The 25,280-nt window shown below is 39.1% G+C and overlaps 1 protein-coding gene across 3 annotated transcripts in view; it reads left to right on the top strand.

Annotated features, from left to right (window-relative positions):
- The window catches only part of LOC111957881 (EGF-like repeat and discoidin I-like domain-containing protein 3), a 367,729-nt gene that overhangs the window by 76,990 nt on the left and 265,459 nt on the right, over window positions 1–25,280 (top strand). For 2 of the 3 annotated variants that reach the window (XM_023978947.2, XM_023978945.2), the window contains one exon: window positions 4,698–4,730. In XM_023978947.2, the coding sequence (XP_023834715.1) occupies window positions 4,698–4,730 (33 nt within the window). The remainder of the gene's footprint in view (window positions 1–4,697; window positions 4,731–25,280) is intronic. The other variant, XM_023978946.2, reaches the window with a different exon arrangement.

Raw genomic sequence — 25,280 nt, 5'->3', positions numbered from 1 at the left:
ATAAATAAACACTGGGCTATTTAGCCAAAGTATCAAAATACAGCGAGGTGTTGGTAAAGGTATATTGGCCTTTGTCAATTGTGCAAATCCACAGTTTCATCAGCTGTCTGGATGACTGGTCTCAGATGATCCCACAGGTGACAAAGATGGATGTGGAGGTCCTGGACTGGCGTGATTACACCTGGTCTGCAGTTGTGAGGCCGGTTGGACGTACTGCCAAATTCTCCAAAACAACGTTGGAGGTGGCTTAAATTATCTGGCAACAGCTCTGTTGGACATTCCTGCAGTCAGCATGCCAATTGTACGCTGGCTCAACTTGAGACATCTGTGGCATTGTGTTGTGTGACAAAACTGCCCATTTCAGAGTAGTCTTTTATTGTCCCCAGCACAAGATGCCCATGTGTAATGATCGTGCTGTTTAATCAGCTTTTTGATATGCCACACCTGTCAGGTGGATGGATTATTTTGGCAAATAAGAAATACTCTAACAGGAATGTGAACTACTTTGTGCACAGAATTTGAGAGAAATAAGCGTTTGGTTTATATAAAACATTTCTGAGTTATTTTATATTGAGCTTATGAAACCAACACTTCACACATAGGGTTTGTATTTTTGTCAACTATATAATGAGCCTTTTGCTGATCAACGGCCGGCCGGTCATGCAAACTCACATTCAAATGCGCCCCGGCCATTGCGAGGGCATACAGTGGCTTGCGAAACTATTCACCCCCCTTGGAATTTTTCCTATTTTGTTGCCTTACAACCTGGAATTAAAATAGATTTTTGGGGGGTTTGTATCATTTGATTTAAACAACATGTCTACCACTTTTAAGATGCAAAATATTTTTTCTTGTGACACTGAAAACTGAACTTGAGCGTGCATAACTATTCACCCCCCCAAATCAATACTTTGTAGAGCCATCTTTTGCAACAAATACAGCTGCAAGTCTCTAGGGGTATGTCTCTATAAGCTTGGCACATATAGCCACTGGGATTTTTGCACATTCTTCAAGGTACAACTGCTCCAGCTCCTTCAAGTTGGATGGGTTCCGCTGGTGTACAGCAATATTTAAGTAATACCACAGATTCTCAATTGGATTGGCTTCTGGGCTTTGACTAGGCCATTCCAAGACATTTAAATGTTTCCCCTTAAACCACCAGAGTGTTACTTTAGCAGTATGCTTAGGGTCATTGTTCTGCTGGAAGGAGAACCTCTGTCCCAGTCAAATCTCTGGAAGACTGAAACAGGTTTGCCTCAAGAATTTCCCTGTATTTAGCGCCATCTTTTATTCCTTGAATTCTGACCAGTTTCCCTGTCCCTGCCGATGAAAAACATCACCACAGCATGATGCTGTCACCACCATGCTTCACTGTGGGGATGGTGTTCTATGGATGATGAGAGGTGTTGGGTTTGCACCAGACATAGCGTTTTCCTTGATGGCCAAAAAGCTACATTTAAGTCTCATCTGACCAGATTACCTTCTTCCATGTTTGGGGAGTCTGCCAAATGCCTTTTGGCGAACATCAAACGTGTTTGCTTATTTTTTTCTTTAAACAATGGCTTTTTCTGGCCACTCTTCCGTAAAGCCCAGCTCTGTGGAGTGTACGGCTTAAAGTGGTCCTATGGACAGATACTCCTATCTCCGCTGTGGAGCTTTGGAGCTCCTTCAGGGTTATCTTTGATCTCTTTGTTGCCTCTTTGATTAATGTCGTCCTTGCCTTGTCCGTGAGTTTTTGTTGGCGGCCCTCTCTTGGCAGGTTTGTTGTGGTGCCATAGTCTTTACATTTTTTAATAATGGATTTAATGGTGCTCCGTGGGATTTTCAAAGTTTCGTATATTTTTTTATAACCCAACCCTGATCTGTACTTCTCCACAACTTTGTCCCTGACCTGTTTGGAAAGCTCCTTGATCTTCATGGTGCCGCTTGCTTGGTGGTATTGCAGACTCTGGGGCCTTTCAGAACAGGTGTATATATTCTGAGATCATGTGGCACAAGATCTTATTTAGGGGCTCCATAGCAAAGGGGTTGAATACGTATGCACACACAAATTGTTTGAGACGAGTCATTTTTTTCATTTCACTTCACCAATTTGGACTATTTTGTGTATGTCCATTACATGAAATCCAAATAAAAATCCATTTAAATTACAGGTTGTAATGCAACAAAATAGGAAAATTGCCAAGGGTGATGAATACTTTTGAAAGGCACTGTAGATCTATATTTCTTAAAGGTATTAGCCTAAGCTGCAAAGTTATTTTAGGACATTACATTTTCTTTTGGATGAATAGACGCAGTTGAAGTCGGCAGTTTACATACACTTAGGTGGGAGTCAATATACTCGTTTTTTCAACCACTTCACCATTTTTTGTAAACAAACTATAGTTTTGGCAAGTCGGTTAGGACATATTTTTTATGCATGACAAGTAATTTTTCCAACAATTGTTTACAGACAGATTATTTCACTTATCATTTACTGTATCAATTCCAGTGGGCCAGAAGATTATATACACTAAGTTGACTGAGGTTTAAACAGCTCTAAGGCTTTAGAATCTTCTGATAGGCTAATTGACATCATTTTAGTCAATTGGAGGTGTAGATGTATTTCAAGGCCTACCTTCAAACTCAGTGGCTCTTTGCTTGACATCATGGGAAAATCAAAAGAAATCAGCCAAGACCTCAGGAAAAAAATTGGAGACGTCCACAAGTCTGGTTCATCCTTGGGAGAATTTTCCAAACGCCTGAAGGTACCACGTTCATCTGTACAAACAATAGTACGCAAGTATAAACACCATGGGACCACGCAGCCGTCATAGCGCTCAGGAAGGAGACGCGTTCTGTCTCCTAGAGATGAATGTACTTTGGTGCGAAAAGTGCAAATCAATCCCAAAACAACAGCGAAGGACCTTGTGAAGATGCTGGAGGAAACAGGTACAAAAGTATCTATATCCACAGTAAAACAAGTCCTATATTGACATAACCTGAAAGGCCGCTCAGCAAGGAAGAAGCCACTGCTCCATAACTGTCTTAAAAAGCCAGACTACTGTTTGCAACTGCACATGGGGACAAAGATCGTACTTTTTAAAGAAATGTCCTCTGGTCTGATGAAACAAAAGTAGAACTGTTTGGCCATAATGACCATCGTTATGTTTGGAGGAAAAATGGTGAGCCCGAAGAACACCATCCCAACCGTGAAGCACGGGGCTGGCAGCATCATGTTGTGCGGGTGCTTTGCTGAAGCAGGGACTGGTGTACTTCACAAAATAGATGGCATCATGAGGGAGGAAAATGATGTATGTATATTAAAGCAACATCTCAAGACATCAGTCAGGAAGTTAAAGCTTGGTTGCAAATGGGTCTTCCAAATGAACAAGACCCCAAGCATACTGCCAAAGTTGTGGCAAAATGGCTTAAGGACAACAAAGTCAAGGTATTTGAGTGGCCATCACAAAGCCCTGACCCTAATCCTATAGAACAGTTGTGGGCAGAACTGAAAAAGCTTGTGCGAGCAAGGAGGCCTACAAACTTAACTCAGTTACACCAGCTCTGTSAGGAGGAATGGGCCAAAATTCACTCAACTTCTTGTAGAAGCTTGTAGAAGGCTACCCGAAACATTTGACCCAATTTAAACAATTTAAAGGCAATGCTACCAAATGCTAATTGAGTGTACGTAAACTTCTGACCCACTTAGAATGTGATGAAAGAAATAAAAGCTGAAATAAATCATTATTTCTACTATTATTCTGACATTTCACATTCTTAAAATAAAGTGGTGATCCTAACTGACCTAAGACCTGACCTGACCTTTTTACTATGATTAAATGTCAGGAATTGTGAAAAACTGAGTTTAAATGTATTTGGCTAAAGTATATGTAAACTTCAACTGTAGCTAGTAGCATCGGGTATTACATTTCAAGTTAGCAATCTATTTAGTTAATGTGTTTCCACTTCCTCAGGTGTTGACCCCCAAATTATGTAGCCCATGATATTAGTTAGTGCACATGAAGATGTGTGTTTTGACAGTAATATATAGCAACTATAGTCTAATTGTCAACCCAAAATTAAGTGGTAAGTGTATGACGCGCACAATGATGTTGTTTGGTGTGGATAACACACCAGGGACACTCTTGTCCCAGTCTGCTCTTTGAATTATTAGTCTAATATATGTTTTTTTGTCATATAGCAGGCACTCTTATCCGGAGCGTACATTTTCATACTGGTCCCCCATGGGAATCTAACCCATATACTGAGATCATGTGACACCTAGATTGCACACAGTTGGACTTTATTTAACTAATTATGTGACCTCTGAAGATAATTGGTTGCAACAGATCGTATTTAGGGGCTTAAAAGCAAAGGGGGTGAATACATATGCACGCGCCAGTAATTTTTTTTCCATTTCACTTCACCAATTTGGACTATTTTGTGTATGTCCATTACACGAAATCCAAATAAAAATCTATTTAAATTACAGGTTGTAATGCAACAAAATAGGAAAAACGCCAAGGGGGATGAATACTTTTGCAAGGCACTGTAACTGAGTGTTTGTCACTCATACGATTGAGTTTATTGCAAATGAAAAACATTCAGTGTTCATGATGGAGTTACACCATTAAATTCTATCTAATTACCTCACAATTATATCTCTTTCTCTCTTTTCTCCCTTCCTCCCCTTTTCCCTCCCTCTATCTCTACAGCAGCAGATGGTGAGGAGGAGACGACTTCAGCAGGTGGGATGTTTCTACACTTGGTATCTTGTGTTCCCCTCATGTGTGTGTGTGTTCTACCTATCAGCAGTAAAATCATATGACATGTCATGTATCCTTTCAACCACTTTCTTACTCTCTCACTCTTTCACTCCCCCCCCACACACACACACACACACACACACACACACACACACACACACACACACACAATGTGGTGCAACAAGACACACAGAACCATGTAGATTTCAAGACCTTATCCCACCCTTCTCCTTCCTCATTGACTGCTGTGACTCCTGCTGCATTGATTGATTGATCATGCCGAGTCAGCACTCTTAGGTTGACTGATCTCCAATTGTCTTTCTTTTTTTGTTTTTGTTCTCATTTTACCCTTTTTTTACAAGCTTAGATCATCACTTTCAGTGCCTCTCTTTCTTTTCATTGAACCAATCAGAGACTTCTGCTGTTCTCCCTTGCAACAGCAAATTTCACCTAACATTTTCATTGTTTGTCATCGAACGAGAACTCGAAACAACTGCCAAAAATCTAAACAAATCAACAACATTTGATCATGCAAATATGAATGAAAGAATTAAACTCATGTTATCCTATTTCTTAGTGAGTGATCTGTAATTGAGCCAAGGCGATAGTAGTGATTCTTCCATTAGATAACCTTTTTAGAGTCCTCATCTATCAAAAATCCTCAATAGGCATTCTACACATTTTTCTAACTTGAAAATAGTTATGAATCAGGGTAGTTAGTTAGTGGAGAACTTTCCATCCCTGCAGCAAGTTCGTATCTTAGCTTAGCTCTGGTTAGTGTACTTCCATAAGCAATCTTCCCCAAGGAGCTGGCTAATGATATTTAATTCACTTACTATTAGCATACGGTGCACAGCAGGGTTAAGATCAGCATAGTGGATTATCATAAAAGCCCTCCATTATCATAAAAGCCCTCAGAAAGCATGTTTAGCAATCACATGCAATTTCCAGCTAACCTGAAAGTAAGGAGCTTCTCAGAAGACACTTTTTAAAAGTTCTGCACAAATTTCATGGAACAGTTAACAAAGGAAGAATAACTGAAATATTCTGTGTCATTTTAGATGGAAAAGCCACATGAATAACACATGATCTTATGTGAAGTTAGTTTTTTTTTCAATTGCTAACATGCATTGGTGAAAACTCTTCACACAGTCAGCGGAACAGAAGTGTATGTGGACCAAACTGTGAATCATGTTTCCTTGCTTTCACACAAAATGTGTTCAATGACCACATTCTCTGAAATCCATGAACTCTTTTCTCATTCATACTCCACCACCTGCAAAACTATATAGTTGCAGCACATGTTTTCAAATGGTACACACGGTCTCCAAAACTTTTAAAAACACATACAAAACAGAGTGATGGCAAATGTCATGCATTTCTGCAGTAACCAGATTGAAACATATAGAAAAGTGGCCACAATTATTGACCATGTTGTAAACCATGGTCTCTCTTTGAGAGAGGCCGGTTTAAGGGTGCAACCAAATCTGCAGCGTTCAACAGAGGCATTAATAGTACGAATTATCCGGCAAAACAACAGGTGAGATGTGCATCCTTCAATGATAATTTAACTATACATTACAGTACAATACAGTATGTTCACATTTTTACATGTACTGACATTTTGAAATATATTTATTGTTTTATGTTTTCAGTAGGATCCAAAGGTTGCTCCCACAGGAGGGAGAGAAAGAATATTATCAGATGTGCAGGAAATTGCTATTGTTGACATGGTAATTGGCAACAATGCAAGAAAACTGTGGGAAATTCAGGACAGAGTGCTGGCAGACGATATCACTTTTGGGAATGTGAATACGGTCAGCACAACGACAATTGCCAGAGTCCTAGAGAAACATAAATAAGGAGTTGAACCCTTTGAGAGAAACGGTGAACGTGTGAAAGAGCTCCGGTATCAATATGTCGAGGTAAGATGTCTGTTCAATAACCAAACAGGGTACATACACAGCTATGCATAATGTAAAGTACTATAAAACTGTGGATTTACTATATTTTAGAGAGTAATGGAGAAGGAAGCCAGACACACTGCATATACATTCATCTTTGTGGATGAAGCTGGATTCAACATGACAAAAACACGCCACAGGGGAAGAAATGTTATTGGACAGAGGGCAAACATGGATGTCCCAGGCCAGAGAGGAGCTAACATCACAATGTGTGCAGCACTGTCCAATGATGGTTTGCTCTTACACAAACCACTTATTGGCCCCCACAATACAGAGGGGGTCATTTATTTTCTGGATGACCTGCATAATCGACTTGTGCCAGCGGAGGAGAGAGGGGCAAGAAACTCCCCTACCTTTGTTGTTGTAGTCAAAGACTGGTTTGCTGCACATCCCAGGATGTCAGTACTATTCCTGCCTCCATACTCCCCCTTCCCAAAACCCATAGAGGAGTTTTTCTCTGCGTGGAGGTGGAAGGTTTATGACCACCATCCACATGACCAGATGTCCTTACTGGAGGCCATGAATGTGGGGTGTGGAGACTCTTCTCCTGAAGACTGCCGGGGTTGGATTAGACATTCCAGAAGACACTTTCCAAGATGCATCACCAGAGAAGACATGAGATGTTGATGAGAACTTGTGGCCAAATGCAGGAGAGAGGCAGAACTAGAACCCCCACAGTACTGTACAGAATGAGTGATTATGCTATACATGTTGATGTTTTTTTAAATTATTATTATTGCAGCCCTGGAATTTCAGGAATTCGTTTTTTGTTTCAACTTTTTATTTTTCACAAGTAAATTACTAAATGCAGAGATATAGAAAAAAATAAAGGCTATTGAAGCAAATTGGTGTTTTTCTGATTTCATTCTGGCAACATATACTTTAGTACAGTCAATAAAGTGAAAAGGTGTTATTCTTATTCTACAATGAAATACTGATTTATGTGAAAAATCCTTCAAACTTCAAAGAGAACAGTTCATCATTTATGTAATGTTCCCTGTTGTCAGTGTTTTTCAGGTCGATGTGTTATGAGTGACAATGTACGCTTTCTGAGTGAGAGTCGTGGCCAGTGTTATGGTCAAACAAGCTTATTTTGAGACATGTATGAAGTGTTTTGGTTTTGGAGGTGAGATTAACGGTTTGGCCAAGATGCATGTTGGTAATGCAGACTATGTGAAGAGTTTTGAAAAAGTGGCTTCAGTATTGACCGATGCTTGTTTGCAATTGAAAAAAACTGTAATGTGATAACATATGACAAAATATAAAAGCACCATGTGATAACATGAAACTACACATGTGAAAACATTTGAGAACGTGAAAACATGATCTCATGTGAAATAAATGTGACAACATCAGGATGCACATTTTTTACATGTGATACCATGAAACTAAACGTAATAACATTTGAAAGGTTTTCACATGCGACACTGCAAATGAAATTCCACATGTAAGAGCTAGGTTTTCACGTGAAAGTTTTTTGCATGTGAAAATGCAAATTTCCCATGCAAATCTGCAATTCACATGTGAGGTGAAAATAGTTTATTCTCCTCACATGTGAAAAGGTTGTGTTAACACATATACTCTAAATGTAATACATGTGAACATATGGTTTCACATGTGAACAACTGACGTCTCCTTTGTTTTTGCTTGTGAAAATTTCAGCTCAACATGTGAAAACAGCTATTTCACATTTGAAAATCAGATTTCCACATGTGAAACTGCACATTGTGCGTGTTTTTTTTAAAGGGAAGCAATGACATGGTATGGGGGTTTTAAGGTAAGTGGTACAGTGCTCAGCTAAAATAGTGTAAACATATTTAATCAATATTATTACATTTGACATGAGATTTGACCTCACAGCCTCTAGATGTGGGGTACACTCATCATTCTGCTGTGCCACAAAGTCTGGAGCATTCTCAGAAGTTCCCTGCAGATTACCTTTAATACAACTCTGCACTTAGCAAAAGAGTGCCATCTGCAATGCTATTTTAGTTTCAGCAATCTGTATAGTTGTCTAATGTTGAAGGGGCATATTATTCTGTTTTAATGTTACTCCTGAATCACTATGATAAATATAATAGTTGTTCTTGAGTGTATTTTTAACAAAGTTGAGATTAAATTTGAAGTCCAAGGGTAGGAATACAGGTGTAATCCATTATTGACACAGACATGGTGGCGTAGCAGGAAGCTCTGAATGCTGTGAAACGAGAGGTTGTGAGTTCAAATCCCAGGTGAGGACATATTCAATAATAATTACTGTATAAATAAACACACACAATGTAATCAAGTGTGTCAAATACGTGAGTTGAAAAGACTCATGAAGTTCCGGCGACATCCTAATGACTCATTTTTGTTTGCAGGGCATCGCCTGTTAAAAATCATGTGTAAACGATCCACATGTGAAGTGTTACAAAACCACATGGTTTCAAATGATTTTCCACATGTGACTTTTCGGTAAGGGTTGAGCGAGTTCAGTGTTATCTCGGTTGTTATTTTTTCTGGTTGTAATAGGACTACTTTGGGTATACAGGAACTTCACATCTCTTAGATATCACCCTGATGTTAATAGTTAGATAGATGATCCTATGTATTGTTGGGGTCAATTCCATTTCACTTCCAGTCAGTTTTATTTGGAATTGTTCAATTGGAATGCAAATGAATTCCTGAATCCATGCATTTAGATGGATTTGACATATTCAACTGTGGCCAACACACTGCATTGCTGGCTCTCTAGAAAACAGCCTTTATATATTCATGGTCATGAAGTCTTCTCAATCCCATCTCCTTCTTTACATGGTTACAATGATTTTCCTCTTTCTTGTTCAAGTATACGGCTTAATCTGGGACTGTTCATATTTTTGACATGTTGTTTGATATTTTTTAGGGATAAAACAGCTGTTTTTTCCCCATAGCAAAATACATCTTCTCCATGTGGCATCCCATATCACAAGCTCTGAGTTTGCGAATGAAAAAATGTAAACAATATGTAAGACAAAACACATGTAGTATAGAGTGATGCCATTTCAGTTATTCCCTCATGCATGCACAAACATGCACACAAGCAGGCAGACACACACTTCTCTGCTTAGTAGTCTCCACCTGGAATTTTTTAAATTATTTTTATTTAACCTTTATTTTACAAGACAAGTCAGTTAAGAACAAAATCTTATTTTGCAATGACGGCCTACCCTGGCAAATCCCTCCCCTAACCCGGACGACGCTGGGCCAATTGTGCGCCTCCCTATGGGACTCCTGATGACAGCCGGTTGAGATACAGCCCGGGATTGGACCAGGTTCTGTAGTGACACCTCTAGCACTGAGATGCAGTGCCTTAGACCGCTGTACCACTCGGGAGCCATGAGTAGATGATATAGTGCATTCGGAAAGTATTCAGACCCCTTGACTTTTTCCATATTTTTTTTTATCTACACACAATAATGACCCCATAATGACAAAGCAAAAAGAGGTTTTTATTACAAATACAAACCTGAAATATCACATTTACATAAGTATTCAGACCCTTTACACAGTACTTGGTTTTAGCACCTTTGGCAGCAATTACAGCCTAGAGTCTTTTTGGTTATGACTCTACAAGCTCCCATTATTCTCTGCAGATCCTTTCAAGCTCTGTCAGGTTGGATGGGGAGCGTCCCTGAACAGCTATTTGCAGGTCTCTCCAGATGTTCGATCAGGTTCCAGTCCGGGCTTTGGATGGGCCACTCAAGGACATTCAGAGACTTGTCCCGAAACCACTCCTGCGTTGTCTTGGCTTGTTGTCCTGTTGGAAGGTGAACATTTGCCCCAGTCTGAGGTCCTGAGAGCTCTGAAGCAGGTTTTCATCAAGGATCTCTCTGTTCATTTCCCTTGATCCTGACTAGTCTCCCAGTCCCTGCTGCTAAAAAACATCCATACAGCATGATGCTGCAACCACCATGATTCACCGTATGGATGGTACCAGGTTTCCTCCAGACGTGACGCTTGGCATTCAGGCCAAAGAGTTGATTCTTGGTTTCATCAGACCAGAGAATCTTGTTTATCATGGTCTGAGAGTCCATTAGGTGCCTTTTGGCAAACCAACTGAGCTGTCATGTGCCTTTTACTGAGGAGTGGCTTTCGTCTGGCCACTCTACCATAAAAGTCTGATTGGTCAAGTGCTGCAGAGATGGTTGTCCTTCTAGAAGGTTCTCCCATCTCCACAGAGAAACTCTGGAGTTCTGTCAGAGTGACCATCGGGTTCTTGGTCACCTCCCTGACCAAGGCCCTTCTCCCACGATGGCTCGGTTTGGCCGAGCGGCCAACTCTAGGCTGTGTCTTAGTGATTCCAAACTTCTTCCATTCTTATGTAAATAAGGAATTTCATTTTTAAATTTTTTATAAATTAGCAATAATTTCTAAACTTGTTTTCGCTTCGTCATTATTGGGTATTGTGTGTAGATTGATGAGTATTTTTTTTATTTAATCCATTTTAGAATAAGGCTGTAATGTCACTGTGGAAAAAGCAAAGGTGTCTGAATACTTTCTGAATGCACTGTATGTGCTGTTTGTAGACATCTCTCAAATATAGAAGATATGTAAGTGTGACATCAATGGAACACGGCCTTCATTTGACTCTGTTCTTTAACAGCTGACGAATTGAAGCTGTTCTGAGGGCAAAAGGGAGTGCCACTCAATATTAGGAAGGTGAAATCAAATCAAATTTTATTAGTCACATGCGGCAAAAACAATAGATGTAGACCTTACAGTGAAATGCTTACTTACGAGCCCCTAACCAACAATGCACTTAAAAAAAAAAAAAAAAATATGGATAAGAACAATAAATAAAAGTAACAAGTAATTAAAGAGCAGCAGTAAAATAACAATAGCAATACTATATTTAGGGGGGTACCGGTACAGAGTCAGTGTGCGGGGCACCGGTTAGTTGTACATGAAGGTAGCAGTGGTGTAAAAGATGGGGGGGGGGGTCAATTCAAATAGTCTGGGTAGCCATTTGATTAGGTGTTCAGAAGTCTTATGGTTTGAGGGTAGAAGTTGTTTAGAAGCCTCTTGGACCTAGACTTGGCGCTTCGGTACCGCTTGCCGTGTGGTAGCAGAGAGAACAGTCTATTACTAGGGTGGCTGGAGTCCTTCCTCTTGCGTCGCCTGGTATAGAGGTCCTGGATGGCAGGAAACTTGGCCCCAGTGATGTACTGGGCCGTTTGCACTACCCTCTGTAGTGCCTTACGGTCGGAGGTCGAGCAGTTGCAATACCAGGCAGTGATGCAACCAGTCCGGATGCTCTCGATGGTGCAGCTGTAGAACCTTTTGAGGATCTGAAGAACCATGCCAAATCTTTTCAGTCTCCTGAGAGGAATAGTTTTTTTTCGTGCACTCGTCACGACTGTCTTGTTGTGCTTGGACAATGTTCGTTAGTTGGTGATGTGGACACCAAGGAACTTGAAGGTGCCCCTAATGTTTTTGTACACTCAGTGTATATAAATAAGTGGAGAGAATCCTGTGCTTGTTAAAAAACAAAATGGTGCCTGACCCCATGGTGAAAGAGAAACTGGGTAAATGTACAGTATACTGTATGTTTTTGGCCTACCTTAGATCCTACAAAACCACATAAAGATATAGTATTGCTAAATTTTTAATATGAAGCAGTGATTAATAAAACCAAGTTTGACACATTTGCGTAACAATCCCCTTCATCTTAAGAAATGATCTGCAATTTTATGAACATCAAGTCTTATCACTTCTCTTTACTGGATACAAGACGCACATTACTTTTATTTACGGCACTACCCCTTTGCTGGTTTTAATTAATGATGAATTTGATATGGATTTTTAATATGTGGTAAGGGAGCATCCATTCTTTCACCTGTGAGGGCCTTATTAGTCACCATAAACTTGTGTAATACATTAATAATATATCTACGGCTCTTTTCGTGAATGTGAAGTAGAGTTGCAGGTTTAATGGGCACTGATCGGCCATTATGTAACAACATACTAGACTTTCGGGGGAAAGTGGCACTTAATATATGAGCCTTCTGCAGCATTTCTGTGCTTCACATCAACTCTGAGACGTGGCCCACTCAGTCTATGACATGCTAAAACTTCCTCACCATTACGGTACATTCTGCGTGCTTTCTTGCACATTGCGAGCTGTTTACAGTATGCATAATGGTGCTCCTAAAATAGCCATTCTCTTTCAATCCGCAAATAATCTGTGCGATAACACCATGAATTTTCATCCTGTTGAGAATTCAAGTGTGGGAGGAAGACCCTGTACGCACTAACACTACAGTCCCTCTATGATTTTGCATGATTTTTTGTGTGATATTTGCAGACCAAAATACTTCATTTTACTGCAGAAATCCTGACATTTTACATGGCAATATGCAATGATTTTGTCCAATTTGTCGTGAAAATGTGCTGACGAGGGAAAATGTTTGCGGACGTGTGGCTTGATTGAACCAAATTATGCGGTAAATTTGCAGTGATTGGTTGAAATTGCAAGCCCTCTTTTTGTATTACGCTGATTGTTCAGTTTTATGCGATAATATTGCAATGATTTGACTCTTATGTGGAAATAGTGCAGTGATTTGTAAAATTTGCAAGCCCCTTCATAATATGCAGGTAATTGTAGATTTTGCAAAAAAAGATTGTATAATTTCAGAATCCTGGATCGACTGAATGATAATTTTGCCTTACTGCAGATTCGCAGTATGATCCTCGACATGCAGTCTACTACACTATTTAAAACAGTATTTGAACATGTTGCTGATGTTGAACAGATCACTCTTACACACAGAAGTACGTGCTGATTTATTTCTAATGCATGTGTTGTCAGAAGCAGCGCTAACATGAAGCCTGGTCCTTATTAATAATTAACTGTTAAGAAAGTAGCCATGTCTGTGTGCTGCACAGATGTACGTAAGAGGAGTCAGCTAGGGCTTATTCTGTGAATATTAAGATCCTATTAGGGTAAGCTTGTGTGGATCCATTCCCTGTTCATATTGAATGAAAGAAAATGGCAAAAAATCACAAACTTATAAATTGATGAATATGGGTCCACTTCGGACGACAAAAATACACTTTTTTAAACATTTTTATTTTGTTGTTACATCTTACATCTACATCTATTTATGGATTTAATACAAGTTTGTTATTAAGGCACATGAAAATGACGTTCCAGAAGGCAATTCTGTGGAATTTTTTTTTAAAGTTCAAATGCCACTCCTGTGAAGTAGTGACGTAAGACATCTGCCTAGTTTCCTGAAACGAGTCACATTTAAACTTTAGATCTAAATAAAGTATTATTCCAGGACATCCCCTTTTGCACCAGTGTTGCTGTTCCAACGCTTAGGATGTTTTACAAAATGTGGAGAGAGAAAGATATAGCGTAGACAAAACAAATCAACACAGTTGAAGCCTCACAGCAAAGTTGAAAACTATATGGCAAATATAAATCCAAAATGGATGCTGTTGAGAGATAGATGGGAGGAGTTCAATGGAGCTAAAGGGTGGGACTAATAACAACAAGATAACACATGTAAAATATACTTGGTCTGTATATAGGTTCAGAACTTTTGTGAAACGCCAGAGTAAAAAAATATGTATAGCAAATAGAAATCAAACTGGATGGACATCAGAAATAGATGGTTGAGGGTAGCGGAAGGACAGGACTAAAAACAAACAGAATATAACTATTGTATAATACTTTGTGTCCATAAAAGGTATATAGTGTGTATAAACTGGAAGTAAAAACCTAAGTGTTGTTGTTCAATGGTTCAAACGTTTCGTGTAGCCTTCCACAAGCTTCCCACAATAAATTCGGTGAATTTTGGCTCACTTCCTCCTGACAGAGCTGGTGTAACTGAGTCAGATTTTTAGGCCTCCTTGCTCGGCACATACTTTTTCAGCTCTGCCCACAAATGTTCTACAGGATTGAGGTCAGGGCTTTGTGATGGCCACTCCAATACCTTGAGTTTGTTGTCCTTAAGCTATTTTGCCACAACTTTGGCAGTATACTTGGGGTCATTGTAAATTTGGAAGACCCATTTGCGACCAAGCTTTAACTTCCTGACTGATGTCTTGAGATGTTGCATCAATATATTCACATAATTTTACTCCTTCATGATGCCATCTATTTTGTGAAGTGCACCAGTCCCTGCTGCAGCAAAGCACCCGCACAACATGATGCTGCCACCCCCGTGCTTCACGGTTGGGATGGAGTTCTTCGGCTTGCAAGTCTCCCCCTTTTTCCTCCAAACATAACGATGGTCATTATGGCCAGACAGTTCTATTTTTGTTTCATCAGACCAGAGGACATTTCTCCAAAACGTACGATTTCCCCATGTGCAGTTCCAAACCGTCGTCTGGCTTTTTTATGGTGGTTTTGGAGCAGTGGCTTCTTCCTTGCTGAGCGACCTTTCAGGTTATATTACGATATAGGACTTGTTTTACTGTGGATATAAATACTTCTGTACCTGTTTCCTCCAGCATCTTCACAAGGTCCTTTGCTGTTGTTCTGGGATTGATTTGCACTTTTCGCACCAAAGTACGTTCATCTCTAGGAGACAGTACATCGTCTTCTTCCTGAGTGGTATGACAGCTGCGTGGTCCCATGGTGTTTATACTTGCGTACTATTGTTTGTACAGATGAACGTGGTACCTTCAGGCGTTTGGAAATTGCTCCCAAGGATGAACCAGACTTGTGGAGGTCTTCAACTTTTTTTCTGAGGTCTTGGCTGATTTCTTGTGATTTACCTATGATGTCAAGCAAAGAGGCACTGAGCTTGAAGGTATGCCTTGAAATACATCCAATTGACTCAAATGATGTCAATTAGTCTATCAGAATCTTCTAAAGTCATGACATAAGTTTCTGAAATGTTCCAAGCTGTTTGACGGGACAGTCAACTTAGTGTATGTAACTTTTGACCCAATGGAATTGTTACAGTGAATTATAAGTGAAATAATCTGTCTGTAAACAATTGTTGGAAAAATTACTTGTTTCATGCACAAAGTTGATGTCCTAACCGACTTGCCAAAACCATAGATTGTTAACAACAAATATGTGGAGCTGTTGAAAAACTAGTTTTAATGACCTAACCTAAGTGTATGTAAACTTCCAACTTCAAATGTATATTTCACTGGTCATCCCCGCCTTTCAGCTCTTTAATTTTGCTGCTCTTTCAGATCGGCATTTACCTGGATTTGGGTGAAGGAGAAATGGGGGAGGCTTGGGCGAGTTGCTGTGGGGGGTGCAGAGCTGTTGACCGGGTAGGGGTAGCCAGGTGGAAAGCATGGCCAGCCGTAGAAAAATGCTTATTGAAATTTTTGATTATCGTAGATTTATCAGTGGTGACAGTGTTTCCTAGCCTCAGTGCAGTTTGCAGCTGGGAGGAGGTTATCTTATTCTCCATTGACTTTACAGTGTCCCAAAACTTTTTGGAATTAGTGCTACAGGATGCACATTTCTGTTTGAAGAACTGACTGTGTATATTGGTTCCTGACTTCCCTGAAAAGTTGCATATACAGTATATGCAAATATATACATCAAGGCGAAGGGTGGCAACTTTGAAGAATGTCAAATATAACTTATATATTGATTTGTTGAACAATTTTTTGGTTACTACATGATTCCATAATGTAGAAAATAGTAAAAAATGAAGAAAAACCCTGGAATGAGTAGTTGTGTCCATACTTGACTGGTACTGTATGTATATATGTATGTTTGTATGTGTATATATTTATATTTAAAAAAACATATATGGGGGATTGGAAATGATGCAGACAATTACATTGACGGAAGCTTCAATCTTTCTGCAATATTAAAGCTGATATTCACCCTAAAAATAAAATAAAGATCAACATGTCTGACCCCATGGAAAAGTACTGGTTTAATATGTACTTTCTTAAACCAGTTACTGTTGGCTTAACCAACTTAATTTAACCTGCCATTAGAGTGAACAAGTGTTAATTTACCAGCCTCGAGCAGGCGGATTCAACCAACCCTGGCGACCATAGGCCTAACCGATTTTCGATGTGCGTTTGAGCAACATTGAATCATTTACAGGTTATATCTTATTGTAACCTTCTTAAAGTAGTCAATAATAATCTCTATCAATACTATTAGTTCTGATTCAGATCCGCTAGGAGAGTATCCACAATATAACAATGTTCAGACTTCCTGTAACAGAGATGCAGGGATTCAGGAAGCAGGTGCAGTTGGGGAGTTTAATATAAACGACCACGTAACGATACAAAAAAAAGGAATGTGTCTTAACATAGAAATAGAGTCAAATATTCCTGATGGAAATAACAACATAGTGCTATATATAGAGGGAGTAATCAGTGAAGTTAAAAGGCTCAGGTGTGCCTGATGATCAGGTTCAGGTGCGCATAATAAAGGGTTACCAGGACTGGAGGTTAGTAAACCGACGATGTCGAACTCTGGAGAGGAGGAGCAAGAGTAGACTGACACTTCCCTACATTCATCTTAGATCAAAAAGAAGAATAGGCCTAAATACCAAACCATTCATTTAACATTTTAATGCCAGTGCAATCATGTAAAACAGTTTGCCTATAATCACTCGTTTTCATTTGCATAGTTCAAGAGTCCAGAAGCACAAAAATAAGCTATACCAAAAAGAGTTTATAGGACCGTAAGGGCACCTCACCCGTTATGTATTTTTCAAGGCCTAGTAGCCTGATGGAGCCAAAAAGGAACAACAGTTATTTTCAAAAAGTTGATGATAAAGAAAAAGAGTGGTAATGTGTAGTGTGGCATAATGCTGTGTATTGGGAACTAGCTTAGCAAGCCAGAATCACTCACAGCCACATAGTAACCTTTGAGTTCCTGAAGAGCTGGTTGTTTATGTACAGCTTATCTAATACTAAGAGCAAAATTCTGGTTCTCTGCTCTATGTTTTTGAAAATGGGATAAAGGATACGTCGTCTCTCTTTTATTTCATGGGGGAGTTGTTTGTTGATAGAGAATGGTGTGCCCTTCAACTCCCTACCCCTTTTCAACACAGCCACCTTCATCTTGTAATGCGACAGTCTAGCAACAATGGGTCAGGGTTTCTAGGGAACACGCCAAAATGATGCGCCCTTTGGAAATCAATCTTATCTACCTGTGCGTTGGTCATTTTAAGATTATGTTTCATGAAATCATTCAACTTTTCATCGGTTGCCAGATAGTTCTATTTTCAGTCTCTTTATCTCCCATAATGACAATATTTTTTACTCATGCTTCTGCATTTTAAATAGCTCCCCTTTAATTTTTGTGTTATCACTCAGGAGTGTCTCCGTCGTTGATTGTAGGTAGTCTACTGTCGCTTTCAAACATTGGTTTTCAGACCTAATTTCTTCCATTATTTTGTTGCTGTAATCCATTCCTACCCTGAGGACCTCAATGTCCTCCTTTACTCCGAGCAATAGATCAAGCTTGCCAGCAATGCATTGTCCTTTTTAGACATTGTTGTAACCACCTCTTCTTCCATTGTTTTGTTTGATTGGAAGGGTGTTTCTCCTCCTCTGTTTTTCGCTGGACGAAATAATCCCTCTTGGTCACTTTGATATATTTGATTGATGTTCAAGCATATCAAAATTATGATCTATAAAAAGTTTTCTATGTTATCCAGAATGTTATCCAGAAGCTAAATTCTTAAATTTTAGGATATATTCATGGGACGAGTTGTGCCTACCCCTAATTCCACACAAAACGGTGTATGGATCTACTTAGAACCCTCTATGTGTCTCTTTGTTGTTTCTTTTCTTCCAATACTTTCTTTCGTTTGAGAAATGTGCTTGACGAATTTCCATGCAGTCATATGAGTTTGACTGGTTCACAAAATCTTTGTCGAATGAAGCACAGGCTTCGTTCCATTCCATTACGAGCTGGGTAAACAGGACTAGTAAATTGCCAATAATAAGTGAATCAGTGAATGCCTTACTATCTTATGGAGAGAACTATGCCAGCGAACTTTCGTTGACCACCCCAGTCTGGAACAGTTCACCTGATTGGCTCAGGCCTTATTTGATCTGATTGGCTCAGATTGTCAGAACAGGAAGTACTTTCCATGGCATTTAGTCTGATCTTACTGCTCTTCCCTTCTCTTCCTCTTCTGTCAACGTCTTGAGAGGTGAACTTCGTCTTGACCCCCCTGGGAGATATATTTGACACGCCGGAGTCTCAAACCATTCCATCTTACATCTCTGATGATCCTTTATACTGTCTGATTTTGGAAGTACATTTGGCTGTCATTGTCAAATGTCAATGCGTCTGATCCATTTTGTCATGACAGGGTGCAAGAACACATAAAAATAGAAAGGTAAAGAGGAAAGGACTTACTAAAAACATAAAGGGATGTAGCCTGCTGAGAAGGCTGCTGTCCCTTTGTGGATCCATGACAGTTGCTATCAGAGTGCACTGTAAAGGGTGGGTGTAGTAACCATGAGCTTGTGAACCAGGGAAACCAACAGGCTGAAGAAGCAGTGTTAAATACAAGGAAGTGACATAATCAGGGCAACGTTATATCCCCTCTACCAGCTCACCAAGTATACGTATAGAGCAGATGCTCTCTATTGGAAAATCTTAATTGAACACCCATGAATGCATGCACGTGGCAAAGACACAAATGACATTGTATTGCTTATGTCTGTAAATTGCTTATGTCTGTAAATTGACTATGCGGTGATGCTGAAAAAAAATATGTTTTGCCCACACCACAGATGGCTATATCGGTCCGCTAATAGAGGACTAGTAAAGGCCCAGTGCACTATATTTGTGTTTTTTTTTTTTGCATGTAAATCTTGTTGGGGCTAATAAAATAAAAAAGTGGGATACATACCAGCAAAGCCACTACACAACACAACACTAAACAATACATGAATTGCACTATAACGGTGACAACTGGTGAGAATAATACAATATCAAGAACAACCACAGAAGAAAATCTCTGTTACATAATCATGTACGGCAAAATGGCTACACTCAAATATCATTATTCAGCTTAATGGTGCATGGTCTGTATGAGTTGACTGAAGAGTTTAGATTGCAGTATTTAATGTACATGGTTTATCCCTCGGGCCAAATAAAATGTATCTTTGTAAATATACAATCTTTTCAGCATCGGAATGAGCTAAAAGCTGCACTGTAGGATTTAGGGGCTTTACTGTACCCGACACACCAAAAATGTCAACTTTTGGTGATTGATCTAAGAGGAAACAGGACACTTGTGTCTGTTTAACCACTTTTCAGGTTTTCACCGTTGATTGATTGGGCTCTGTTTGCAGCCCGAAAGGAAATTGTGGAGCCCGTGCAGGCCGTAATGCGGCCCACATCAATCACGGCCCATGGGCTGGCTCCTACAAGACTACAGCGGCTGACATTTACACAGCAAAGCCCCCAACCTCTTATCAACACACACACCAACAGCAAAGAGAACAACGTCGTAGGACAAAGACTGTTTCATCAGGTTGACGTCTCAAAGGACCCTGTGCAAATATAGACAGCCACTTTTCTCTGCCTCTCTCTCTCACTCTCTCTCTCTCTCTTTACCTCTTTCTCTCCGATGTGGCTGCACTTTGAGAAGGGATGCATTCTCTATTAGAGAGGCTGTCAGTGTTCCTTTGTGCCGTTATAGATTGTCACGTCAAAACAGTTGTGACACCTGTCACCCTCTCCCCCTCAGAGAGCGGGGCCTTTGTGAAAGCTATTATACTTTCCTCTGTTCAACTAATTAGCCACCAGTCTTTTTATTACTGATACAGGGCCGAGGCGGAATGGGCTTGACTGTGTTACCCTCATTTGAAATTCATATCCAATGGCGGGCCACTGCAAGCAACACATAGTAATAAGCTAGGCTCTGTTCATTCTAAAGGCTAATTCTCCCCTGGATTTAGATGATGTCGTGGCAGGGCCGGCTCTAGCCTTTTGGTGGCCCTAAGCGATATTTGGTTGGGGGGCCCCCCACCTTGCAGGAAACATTTTAATGGTCCGCCTCTTGACGGCGGAGAGAATTGCAATTCTACACATTTTGCAATGTAGTGTAGAGAAAATGTTGCATTTTTAAAGGCCCAGCGCAGTAAAAAACATGATTTTGCTGTGTTTTATATACAGTGTCTTCAGAAAGTATTCATACCCCTTTAGTTATTCACTCATCTACACACAGTACCCCACAATGACAAAGTGAAAACATGTTTTTAGAAGAAAAAAACAATTCTGATTTATTGAAAATGAAGTACAGAAATATCTTGTCCATTTGCCAACCAGTATACCAGCAATATGAGATAAGTTTTGGAACAGATCTCTCTCCATGCTCACTCCACGTGGACTTCTGTTTCACTCCTGAGAGAAAAAAACTGGATGCTGTACACCGGTTGCTGGCTCAGACTCAGGTCTCTCGATAGAAGTGGTGCAAGACAGGGCCATAGTGAACGCCATTTCTTCAGCCGGTTAGAGGGGGTTTTGAGGTCCACACCAATTGGTCAAATTATCCTTTCCATGCATGTAGATACCGTCTCCACCATTACCTCGAGAAAGGACAGATCAGAGCAACAGTTCAGTTCATTTCTGATTCAAGAAATCCAGGCAAGCATTCAAGCATTCTAGGGTTACATCAAGCAGTTTAGTCTCCTCAACTTGCTCAATTGCCACATTATTCATTACAATATTTAGATGAGGTTTAAAGTTTAGCGAAGGATTTGTCCTGAATACAATGCTTTTATTTTTGTTGTATATTTTGCTAGCCAACAATATTTACTAGCCACCAATTCTAAAACTGACTGCAACTCTTTGTTAAGTGTTCCTGTGATTTCACTACTGTGGTCGCTGAGATGTACTATGTTGAGTCATAAGTGTACATAGACACACAGGCTTTACTCAAGGCTAGAGGAAAGGTCATTAGTAAAAAAATATACAAAAGTAAGGGCCAAGACAGCTACCCTGAGGTATGCTGGTTTATGTTAGAGAGGCTTTCATTAACCACTTTACGTTCAATGTCACATATACGTAACAGTGTCTTTAAACACCTAGTAATGTATATGTACGTACGTGATCAAAACATAAAATGACACTACTTTCCACTTTCTTTTAGATGAGATCCTAATAAACACTTTTGCCACCAACTGGTGCCCAATCTTTATGATTACCAAACCAGAAATTGTCCGTGTAAATGGCATACCTTTGCAGCTTGTCAACACTGCAGTTCTGCTTCTCCGAAACAGTCTTGTACATTGTAAAAAAGGTGAGTTTCTGAAATGCAACGCATGCTAAATACTCGTTAGATGTCCAGAGATGCCTGACTAAATTTTCGAAGAAGAAAATAAATTCTGTGAAATATAGCCACTCCAAAAATTCACGTTGAGTATATGTAGCATCAGGTGTTAAGTGATGCAAACCACACCTTTTATTATGCTTTATATAATTTACAATGACATTGACATATCATGTCAAGGAACGAAAAATTACATTCAGAATCTGGATCTTTTTCTTAAACATTTGGGTGTTAACTGCCTATGGGCCCCTATTTGCATGTTCAAAAAAGTGAGCCTTTACTGAAGTCAAATGACTAAATCACCCTCTAGGGGCCTCATGGGTGGAATGTTATTCATATTTTTCATAATAATTCAACATTTCAATTTTTTTAACCACGGAAATGTGATTTTTTTTATGTCAAATGGTTGTATTGTATTTCAATTTTATGTCATGTATATGAAGAATAATATTGGGATGCAACCTCAAAATGTTATATTCTTCTTTTTTTAAGCCCATAACCATGTGTGTGAGGTGTATACTTTTGTTTCAAAGTAGATTTGTTTAAGATTACCAAGAAACACTCTGTGTGCCCCCGATTTAGCCCACTGCAGTTACAATTTTATATATCTAATAGACATCAATGAGAGTCGGGAGTTTTGAATACTGCAACTAGTGTATTCGCGATATGCACTGTGCTTGTATGATTTGCCATGCATTTTCAGACTGGTTGAACAATGACCATTTTCTCAAAAGTTTTGTGTTAAGTTTTGCATGGAGTAGGCACTGTGTGTATACTCTGGCTGACTGTATTTCATCCATGGAATGCGTGGAATCTTTGCAATGCAGAAATGCAAAAATAATGACACACTGAAGATAAACAACTTGTGCAATATACTGTATATGATGCTGCTTTTATAACTTGGGTTTCAGAAATAATGAGTTAGCTTTCATGATGAATGTTTCTATTTAGTGCTCTTCACAATACAGAAATAATATTGTTGAAATTGTGTGGTTTGCACCCCTTTTTGCCCGATATACGTAACATTGCAAAACACTGCTCAATTGTCAGGCATGGAAATGTGGGTCCGGGTTTCTAAGGGTTGAAGAACACCCTCTGTGTTCTATTGTACAGGTTAATCTCGATCCACAATATGCCAGAGGATGTAAAGCCATAACACACAGAGAGTGTTCACATTTTCAGCAGCAGACTATGATCGATCATGTCAAAAGCTGCACTGAAGTCAAACAAAACAGCTCCCACAATCGTCTTACTATAAATGTCTTTCAGCCAATCATCTGTCATTTGTGTCAGTGCCGTACATGTTGAGAACCCTTCCCTATAAGCGTGCTGAAAGTCAATTGCTAATTTGTTTAATGTGAAATTGCATATTATCTGGTCAAACCATTTTTTATACCCAAAAGTTTCCTGATGGTCGGTAGTAGGCTTATTGGTTGGCTGTTTGAACCAGTGACGGGAGCTTTGCTAATTTTGGGTAGCGGAATGACTTTTGATTCGCTTCTTGCCTGATTGGAATAAACTTTTCTACAGGCTTAGATTGAAGAGATGGCAAATAGGAGTGGCAATATAGTATGCTACCGTCCACAGTAACTTTCCATCCAAGTACCAGGTTGCTTGTCATTATTGATAGACAACAATATATTTTTTCACCTCTTCTGATATCTTTATTTTTAGTTTTTTGGGGCAATGCCTTTCAGTCGATGATCTCTCTCTGATCATGCCCAGAAAAATGCTTTGTTAATCTCAGTATTGTCTTGTAATTAAGCTTCATGCCTTGTATGTGAATCCATTCATTTTACAAAGTAATTAAACACATTTGGATTTAGAATTTCAATTTCAGACATTTCTTCATTCCCTATTACTGTAACTCAACAATGGCCTTTCTTGCATATTGCTAAATAATCTTTATGGAGTCAGATAAACATTTGAATAGGATAATTGTGTAGTCTTATTACGAGTCGCATGTGAAGTATCTGTAAAATATACAGAATTACTGCCCATAACAATATGATATTATGCACACATATGAAAGTTCAGAGTAATTTATTTTGTCATGTTTAAATTTGCTAATCTTGCCAATGAAAACAACAAAGTATTTGGCAATATCAGAAGGTTTTATAATGAAAGAGGCATCTGATTCAATGAAGGATGGAGCAGAGTTAGCTTTTTGCCAAAAATTTCATTTAAGGTGCTCCAAAGCTTTTTACTATTATCCTTTATATAATTTACTGGGAAGCTTATCAGAGGTAGGCATGACAGTGATATTTACATTTGAGCTGATGTGCAGGGTGAACTTCTCACAGTGGGCTTCCTACGAGGGAAAACTGTCTCAGTGCTAAGAGTGTAATTCAGGTTTATAGGCACATGATTACTGCTGACAACAGCTGTCGTATTGACAGTGGTATTCAGGGGAGTTAGAGGAACATAAATTGGGTTGCTTACATTGACCATACTACCATCTCTACAGGAGTTGATATGCTTTCAATGTCCTCCTGTATGTTGCTGATTATGAAAGGTAGGACTGGAGCACAATACACGCAGGTCGTCAGGCTCTAAACCGTTTCATTAAAAGTATCTGATCTTGTAGATTGTTATTTAGGAACATATTTAGGAATCATAAAAAATTGCTTTGGAGAGCTTTTTCACACTAAATACATTGTTGAATAAAAAATACATTGGTTTGATTAATCCTGAAGGTTGCCATTCAGTTGTTCAATCCATTAAATATTGGAAGGAGAGAAAACTATATTAGTAAAGGTTGACCAATAGTTCTATAAATACACCCTAATCCCAATGATGTAAAGTAGTTAATTAAAAATACTTTAAAGTACTACTTAAGAAGTGTTTTGGGGTATCTCTACTTTACTTTACTCTTTATATGTTTGACAAGTTGTACTTTTACTTCACTGCATTCCTAAAGAAAATAATGTACTTTTTACATTTTCCCTGACACCCAAAAGTACTTGATACATTTTGAATACTTAGCAGAACAGGAAAATGGTCCAACTCACACATTTATCAAGAGAACATCCCTGGTCATCCCTACTGATGATCTGGTGGACTCACTAAACACACATTCTTCATTTATAAATTATGTTTGAGTGGTGTAGTCCCCTATCTAACAGTAAATAAAAAAAATAAGAAAATGGTCCCGTCTGGTTTACATAATGTAAGGAATTTGAAATTATTTATACTTTATACTATTTTTAGCAATTACATTTACTATTGAAATCTAGGTATATTTTAAACCACATACTTTTAGACTTTTACTCAAGTAATATTTCACTGCGTGACTTTCACTTTTA

Source organism: Salvelinus sp. IW2-2015, linkage group LG33 (assembly GCF_002910315.2).
Source record: "Salvelinus sp. IW2-2015 linkage group LG33, ASM291031v2, whole genome shotgun sequence".
Taxonomy (NCBI): domain Eukaryota; kingdom Metazoa; phylum Chordata; class Actinopteri; order Salmoniformes; family Salmonidae; genus Salvelinus; species Salvelinus sp. IW2-2015.
Note: the sequence above shows the minus strand (reverse complement) of the source record. Positions and strands in the feature narration are given on the sequence as shown.